The sequence below is a fragment of the Bos grunniens genome, chromosome 2, assembly GCF_055505025.1.
Source record: "Bos grunniens cultivar Pamir isolate PY7600 chromosome 2, Bosgru_T2T1.0, whole genome shotgun sequence".
In the NCBI taxonomy this organism is placed as follows: domain Eukaryota; kingdom Metazoa; phylum Chordata; class Mammalia; order Artiodactyla; family Bovidae; genus Bos; species Bos grunniens.
This window is the reverse complement of record NC_141166.1, coordinates 14836811-14845471: the sequence shown is the minus strand read 5'-3', so window position 1 is coordinate 14845471 and position 8661 is coordinate 14836811. Positions and strand designations below refer to the sequence as shown.

The window sequence follows — 8661 nt, the reverse complement described above, 5'->3', positions numbered from 1 at the left end:
TAAAGAAGGCTGACCACCAACGAATTGATGCTTTCCAAGTGTGGTGCTGGAGAAGACTCTTGAGAGTCTTTTGGACAGCAAGGAGATCAAACCAGTCAATCCTAAAGGCAATCAACCCTGAATATTCATTGGAAGGACTGAAGCTGAAGCTGCAATACTTTGGCCACCTGATGGGAAGAGCCAACTCCTTGGAAAAGACCCTGATGCTGGGAAAAACTGAGGGCAGGACAAGAAAAGGCAGCGACAGAGAATCAGATAGTTGAATAGCATCATCGACTCAGTGAACATAAGTTTGAGCAAGCTCTGGGACATAGTGAAGGACAGGAAAGCCTGGTGTGCTGCGATCCATGGGATCGCAAAGTCAGACACACCTTAGCAACTAAGCAACAACAAAGTACATTTAAAAACATTGCCCTACTCTGACAAGCATGGGGTACAGCATGTAAACACTCTGCCTCTGTTGATGTTGCCAGTGGAAGCGTGTGATGCTTTCTCTCCAGCACCGTCATACTTCTGATGCATATTGAACTAGTGCTCATCTATGACCCCCAGATCCTTCGGACAGGACCTACTACCAAGGCAGTGTCTTCACAACCACTCTTCATCTGTTCTTAGAATATTGCTTTCTGGAATCTAAACTCAAGATTTTGTGCTGATTTCTGTTAGCATTTGAAGCATTTCGTAATATTTGGGCATTTAGATGCCCAGATCCTTCTGAATACTGATTTTCTGCCCTCCCCGCTGACCCCGATATACTTCCTACCATCCTCCCCCCTCTTTCTTAGTTGCCATCACTGAAGCCATAGCCCCAGTTGTCCCTAAACTACTTAGTCGTGAGAGGTAGTCAAGACACCCCTAAGGTCAAGAGCTCAAGTCTGCTTGGCATGTGGTATTTGAGACAGGCAGACCAGGTCCAGTGTATCACTGACCAGCTGTGATGCCTCGGACAAGTCCCTTCCTCTCTCTAAGCCTCACTATCTCTGCCTGTAAAATGGGAATGACCCCAAAGTACTTCACAGGGTTGTTGAGCAGAAATGAGAGAAAATACATATTTCACACATGATAGATATTTAATAATTGGCAACTCTTGTTTTTATGGAAATAAAAATGAGTCCCTAGGGACTTCCCTGGTGGTCCAAAGATTAATACTGTGCTGCTTCCACTGAAGGGGGCATGGGTTCAACCCCTGGTCAGAGAACTGAAATACCACATGTCCCGTGGGGTGGCCAAAAAAAAAATACACATACAAAAATTACCCCTTACCATAATAAAGATACAAATTTTAAAAATAAGCCCTTAATACTTAGAGTTTTGTTAAATGATGACTTGAAATCATAGGCTTCCTATCACAATATCCTTTAATCAGACGTTTTGTGAATAAACGCAATCAGCTGACACAAGTGCCTTGGGATTACAAACCTGTGGGCCAATCATTTGTCCAAAGGAGAAGGGAGGAGATTAAAGCAGCTTATAAATATTTATATGTCAGTTATCATAAAGCAGCAAAGAATAAGAGCACTAAGCCAGTGGGGAAAATCTATTCATGTTCTCCATCTTATCATGCAATGGAGTTTCTGGTTAGCTCACTTTGTGTGAAAACCAAATGCTGCAAAAATAACACTGTAAAAGAGCTCCTGCGGTGGTTAGGTTTACCATTACCCTGCAGATGTCACCCTTTAACCTTCAGGCCATGACGACAAGGGTGCCTTCTTATATGTATTGTAAGAATTTGCATTTACTCACTGTATTTTTGGCACCGGAATCTGCCCCTGTTAGATAATGCTTGCTGAATGAATTTAAAGTGCACAGCAGCACGATTTTGTCCATGAACCTCATGGGCTATAAACGCCATATAAATCCACTGGCTACTTAGGAAAAATGAAGACTCTTCATCTTGCTTCTCACCTCCCAGTCTGAGAACAATAAAATAGTGATACTAACAGGTTCATTCTCATACCGAATTCAAAGCTTGTTTCCTGCTAATTAGGCATTTGGGGGTGGAGCCCAGACCCCCTATCCATCCTCTGCTCCTGGACAGTGGCCTGCCCACCCACTGGGCTCCAGCACAGCCTTCTTGGCAATGATGTTGACAGCGGTCATGCAGACAAATGTTGCACAGAAGCATCCCGGCTCTGCGATGACCTCGACGCCACTCCCCTCGGGGAAGTCCTGGGCCAGGGCAGCGTTGATCACTCCTGCCACCTGCAGGGACAGACCCAGACTTTAACATGGCCAGTCCATCTGAGGGGGCTTTACCTGCACACTCTCCCTTCATTCCCTTGACAGCTGTGTGGGGAGTCGTTATCTCCATTTTACTAGGGAGGAAACAGGTAGATGCTGTGGCCCATGGTGGGGAAGTAACTTGTCCAAGGGCACAGAGCACCCTGAGATATCTGAATTTGGGACCACTTAAATTAATACACAGTCAGCAAAGACAAAATATTCCCCAGGTCACAAGGATAACAAACTTCTACCTGACTGTAGCTTAAGGGGGGATAGCAACTAACACCTCTAAAGAAAGACACGGAGCCAGATACACACATGCTCATATATGCACACAGGCCATGCAAGTGTAGTCAGACAAAGACCTCTCAACAAAGACAAATCTCATGTGACTCACAGTTCATATGACCTCCTCGTACACAATCTCATATGACCTCCTCATACACAAACACACACACTTGGTCCCCTGAACCCAAGCTGGAGCACCCGGCTCCCTCTCATCCTCCCCATCACCTCCTCAAACTCAGGGTCGGAGCCTTCCTCTCCGGAGAAGCCCCCTCTGATGTCCAGGAGGCTCATGTCATGCCCAATCCTGCTGCCCATCTCAAACACGCGCCAGCAGTCGACGATGGCCTTCATGAAGTTACGGGGTGTCTGGCATCTTGAGCCCACATGGAAGCTGAACACACATCAAGTGACATGTAGAGAAACACCCGTGAAAAAGCAAAGGCCGGTAGGAGGACAGACATGGCCAGAAACACCGAAGTATGGTCATACTTGAGTTGGAGCACTCAAGACTGTGTGGTGGTCACCTCTCTTAGCAGCCCCTTCCAAGTGCCTCATTGCAGGGGCTTCCCTTTCTCTCCCCCTTGGAAGGTGTGTGTTCAGAACCCGAATCCCCATGCCTGTGAGGAGGGCCAGGTCGGGTGAGGCCAGTGCAAAAGTTCAAGGGGGTGCCACAGTACTAAATGATCAAGATAAAGAACATTTAATGCAATCGTTGTAAAGAGCAAAACTGATTTAGAAACATCTACAATGACGAAAATACTAAAATGTAAATAAAGACAAGATTAGTAACAGTAGGGACTTTCCTGGTGGTCCGGTGGTTAAGAATCCACCTTGCAATACAAGGGACACGGGTTCGATCCCTGATGGGGAACTAAGATTCCACATGCCATGGAGCAACTAAGCCCGTGTGCTGCAACCACTGAGTCCACACGCCACAGCTAGAGAGTCCACGCTCTGAAACCAAAGACCCCACGTGACACGACTAAGGCCCAACAAAGCCAAATTACATGAACACTTAAAAATAACACAGGCGCTTTATACACACAAAAGTGGTAACAGTAGCTGAACCCGGAAGCAAAAGGAAAGATGAGAAATGCCAATCCTGTCTTTAGTTAAAGTTTTAATATTTTTCTCATCGTGATTTTTTTGCATTATTTTTCATTTTTTCAAATATTGTATTCAGTTCAGTTCAGTCGCTAAAATATTATTTAGCTAGAGTACTAACTTTTTTCACATCCCCTTAAATTTTGCACCCAAGGCCTTTGCCTCCTTTGCCCCACCCTAATCCCAGATAACATCCAGCTTCTTCGCTGAGAACAGAGAAGCACCTTGAGGCCCAGAGGGGCTTCAGCTGACCAGAGCATACCCAGGAAGCCAAAGGCTGGAGGTAGACAGTGGAACTTTTGTCAAGAGAACATACTGGTCATAGCAAACACTCTCTTCCAACAACATGAGATGATGCTACACATGGATATCACCAGATAGTCAATACTGAAATCAGATTGATTACATTCTCTGCAGCTGAAAATGGAGAAGCTCTATATGTTCAGCAAAAGCAAGACCTGGACCTGGCTGTGGCTCAGATCATGAGCTTATAGAAAAATTCAGGCTTAAACTGAAGAAAGTAGGGAAAACCACTAGGCCATTCAGGTATGACCTAAATCAAATCCCTGATGATTATACAGTAGAAGTGACAAATAGATTCAAGGGATTAGATCTGATAGACAGAGTGCCTGAAGAACTATGGACGGAGGTTTGTGACATCCTACAGGAGGCAGTAAGAAGACTGCCTCTTCTTAGAAAACAAGAAAAAGATATACAAAAAGGCAAAGTGATTGTCTGAGGAGGCCTTGCAAATAGTTGAGGTCAAAAGAGAAGCGAAAAGCAAGGCAGAAAAGGAAAGATGTACCCAACTGAATGCAGAGTTCCAGAGCGTAGCAAGGAAAGAAAAGAAAGCCTTTCTAAGTGAACAATGCAAAGAAACAGAGGAAAACAATAGAATGGGAAAGACTAGAAATCTCTTCAAGAAAATTGGAGACATCAAGGGAACATTTCATACAAGGATGGGCATGATAAAGGACAGAAATAGTTAGGACCTAACAGAAGCAGAAGAGACTAAGAGGTGGCAAGAACACACAGAACTATACCAAAAATGTCTTAGTGCCCCAGATAGCCACGATGGTGTGGTCACTTATCCAGAGCCAGACATCCTGGAGGGTGAAGTTAAGTGGGCCTTAAGAAGCATTACTATGAACAAAGCTAGTGGAGTTGATGGAATTCCAGCTGAGCTATTTCAAATCATAAAAGATGATGCTATTAAAGTTCTGCACTCAATATGCCAGTAAATTTGGAAAATTCAGCAGTGGCCACAGGACTGCAAAAGGTCTGTTTTCATTTCAGTCCCAGAGAAGGGCAGTGCCAAAGAATGTTCGAACTACCGCACAATCACACTCATTTCACATGCTAGCAAGGCCGTGCTCAAAATCCTTCAAGGTAGGCTTCAGCAGTATGTGAGCTAAGAACTTCCAGATGTACAAGCTGGGTTTAGAAAAGGCAGAGGAACCAGAGATCAAATTGTCGACATCTGCTGGATCATAAAGAAAGCAAGGGAATTCAAGGAAAGCATCTACATCTGCTTCACTGACTATGTTAAAGCCTTTGACTGTGTGGATCACAATAAACTGTGGAAAATTCTGAAAGAGATGGGAATACCAGACCACCTTACCTGCCTCCTGAGAAACCTGTATGCAGGTTAAGAAGCAACAGTTAGAACAAGACATGGAAAAATTGACTGGTTCAAAATTGGGAAAGGAGTATGACAAGGTTGTATATTGTCACCCTGCTTATTTAACTTATATGCAGAATACATCATTTGAAATGTTGGACTGGATGTATCACAAGCTGAAATCAAGATTGCCAGAAGAAATATCAACAACCTCAGATATGTAGATTATACCATTTAATGGCAGTAAGTGAAGAGGAACTAAAGAGCCTCTTGATGAGGGTGAAAAGGGAGAGTGAAAAAGCTGGCTTAAAACTCAACATTCAAAAAGCTAAGATCATGGTATCCAGTCCCATCACTTCATGGCAAATAGAAGGGGAAAAAGTGGAAGCAGTGACAGACTTTATTTTCTTGGGCTCCAAAATCACTTTGAATGGTGACTGCAGCCTTGAAACTAAAAGGCGCTTGCTCCTTGGAAGAAAAGCTATGACAAACCTAGACAGTGTATTAAAAAGCAGAGATATCACTTTGCTGACAAAGGTCTGTATAGTCAAAGCTATGGTTTTCCCAGTAGTCATGTGTGGATGTGAGAGTTGGACCATAAAGAAAGCTAAAGAATTGATGCTTTCGAAGTGTGGTGCTCGAGAAGACTCTAAGAGTCCCTTGGACTGCAAGGATATCAAACCAGTCAATCCTAAAGAAAATAAACCCTGAATTTTCATTGGAAGGACTGATGCTGAAGCTGAAGCTCCAATACTATGGCCACCAGACGTGAAGAGCTGACTCCCTAGAAAAGACACTGATACTGGGAAAGATTGAAGGCAGGAAAAGGGGGCGACCTGATGAAATGGTTGGATGACAACTGGCTCAATGGACATGAATTTGAGCAAACTCCAGGAGATAGTGATGGGCAGGGAAGCCTGGTGTGCTGCAGTCCACGGGGTCACAAAAGAGTCAGACACGACTTGGCGACTGAATAACAGCAACGACGGACAGTGGAAACCAAGACTCCTGGCTCCTCCTTTCCAAGCAGGGAAAGCCAGTCCACTCACCTGGTTCCAACCACAGCCAACCCCAGGTCCCTGGCAGACTTGAGCAGATGTTCACACACCTCCAGCCTGGCCCCGAACTTAGAGCTCAGGGGAAAGATGCTGTCACTGTCCTGGGTCCACCAGAGGACCAGCCTGGGAGAGGGGTGCAAAGGGTATCAGAATTTCTTAGGCACATGAGCCCCGAGGCCCCCCATCCTACCTCCCTCCAGCTTCCCACCCACTTCTGCCTAGCTCCTTTGGACTGTTCAGCTATGGAGACCCAAAGAGTGAACACACTCACTACCTACAGGCTTCTGTCCAGGCAAGAAAAAGCAGGAAAAGGATAAATGCCGGGAGCCGGCATACTGCATATTGAGGGCATATTGCATATTGAGTGCATATTGCATATTGAGTGCAGCACTTTCCACAGCATCATCTTTCAGGATCTGGAATAGCTCAACTGGAATTCTATCACTGCCGGGAGCCTGCGTGAGGAGCTCCACCCATGACAAAGGTCATGAGGAAGGAGGCTCGGCATACGCAAAGGCGGGATCGAGCCTCAGGAGTCCCCCTGGAAATTCTCGAGCATCTACCCCCAAAACCAGAGTCTGCCTACTTTCTGCTTTGTGCTCTCACCTACACCTCTGACTTTACGGGGGGCTGTCCCCCACTACCTCTCTCTGAAAAAAGAGTTAGATTACAGTTCCAGTTAATAATTCCTGGGTGTGACAGTGTTTAACCTACAAACTCCTTTGGAAATCCTCTAGCCTGCCTGAATAGGTTTTTCCGGCCACGTGTGATTGTTCAGAGCCTCCCAACTGTGAGAGGCAGGAGATGTTCTAAACTGTCTAAACACAGATTCCTTTGAGTAGTTAAAAGATTGATTAGAAATTGTATTGGTGAAGGGTTTTTCACTTACTGGGCCAATGTTTGCTGCTAAGTCTCCATACCCCTTACCTACTGTGTCCTTGGCAGTGTATTGATTGATATAATGGGTGTATAGAAATGTAAGTAGTAGCCTCAATGTTTGTAACCTTGGACCCTTGAGTTAATTCTTTTCTTGATTGAGCCCACCTCACCTTTGCCCTATAGGAATGCAGCTTTGTCCAATGCTTTTTTGGAGGCTGGTGCCTGACTTTGGAATAATCACCTTTAGAGAAAGATAAGTTTCTTAAAGTGTTAACAGGCCTCCTGGCCAGAAGATGATGTAATTCACCTGAACTTTTGCATATGCTAAGTTTGAAAGCCTGGCTTCGATTAGGACCAGGAACTGCTGTCCTTGCATGACTCCACCCCTTCCCCCATTATCCTCTATGCACAACTTAAGGTATAAAAACTACTTTGGAAAATAAAGTGCGGGCCTTGTTCACCGAAACTTGGTCTCCCCATGTCGCCCTCTCTCCCAAATTCTGGGTGAGTCTCCATCTGGAGCGCGGAACCCGCCATGCTTGCTAATTATGCCTGGGCTTCTAAGATCCGACCGGGGAGGCCTCAGTGTCTCCTCTCCTTCAGGAGAACGGAAGGACGCCTGCGGCCTACGTAAGTGGTGCAAACTTCTTGTCTTGAAGTTTTATTGGTCTCCCGCGTAAACCAAGCTACTCAGCCTCTTTTCTCCACTGAATTTTCCTACTGAGCTATCCTCATCCTATTACTCTTTATATCTTTGATAAAATATTTAAATAAATAGGTCGCCGACGCCGTCCCCGCTTCGAATACCCTGGATCAGCCGGGGCTGGTCCCTGGCAGATAAAATTATAAATACACCTTCCATAGGCCTCCACATTACAGGATCAGAGATGTTAAATAACTTTCCTAAGATCAGGCAGCATGTGACAAATGAATCTGAAATGTGATCCCTGGCCTCCCTGACTCCAATACGAGTGTCTTTTCCATAAGGTCAGCTAACGCTAGACCACCTTCTAGGCTCTTCCCAGTGTCTATGTGGACACAGGCATTGTTCATTTGGCATCAATGGGCACCAACGAAGGCATCAGGCCACCGACCCAAATTCTTGTACTTTGCTGCTTTGGCCTGTGCCAGTGACCACATGAGTCTTCCTTCATCTGATTCCTGCAGCCAGTTCCAACAGCCGGGGTCCCAGGTTTAACGTCCCTTTTTCCACCTGTCTCTAGTTTGCACCCACTTCCTGCTGGTCTCACCTGGCTCCAGGATGATGCTGGGCCACCTTGATTAGCTCCTCCTCGCTGTTGAACACCAGGAGCTTCACCCCGTGGAGGGAAGCAAAGCGGATGTGGGAGACAGGCTTGCAGGGGTTGGCATAGACGATGCGTGAGGGAGCCACGCCCAGGTCCAGCACCTGCTCCAGCTCGCCCTGGCATGGGTGAGAGCCAGAGTGGGGAGCTGCCCTGATGCCCCTCTATTCTTTGGGGATGGGAA

The 8661-nt window shown here is 45.9% G+C and overlaps 1 protein-coding gene across 1 annotated transcript; it reads right to left on the bottom strand.

The window, feature by feature from the left end:
* Positions 1-1343: 1343 nt before the first annotated feature.
* Positions 1344-7416, bottom strand: LOC147377576 (antizyme inhibitor 2-like). Its single transcript, XM_086365448.1, has 4 exons — positions 7344-7416; positions 6286-6417; positions 2737-2902; positions 1344-2202 (listed from the first exon to the last, which is right to left on the bottom strand). The coding sequence occupies exons 3-4, from the start codon at positions 2860-2862 to the stop codon at positions 2014-2016; spliced, it is 315 nt and encodes a 104-aa protein (XP_086221574.1). The 5' UTR covers positions 2863-2902; positions 6286-6417; positions 7344-7416; the 3' UTR covers positions 1344-2013.
* Between the last annotated feature and the right edge of the window lie 1245 nt (positions 7417-8661).

Excerpts from the sequence above, each read along its gene's own strand:
- LOC147377576 (XM_086365448.1), bottom strand. The coding sequence starts at position 2,862 with ATGAAGGCCATCGTCGACTGCTGGCGCGTGTTTGAGATGGGCAGCAGG. Across the intron at positions 2,203-2,736 it reads CCGACCCTGAGTTTGAGGAG|GTGGCAGGAGTGATCAACGC; the intron begins GTGATGGGGAGG and ends CTGTCCCTGCAG.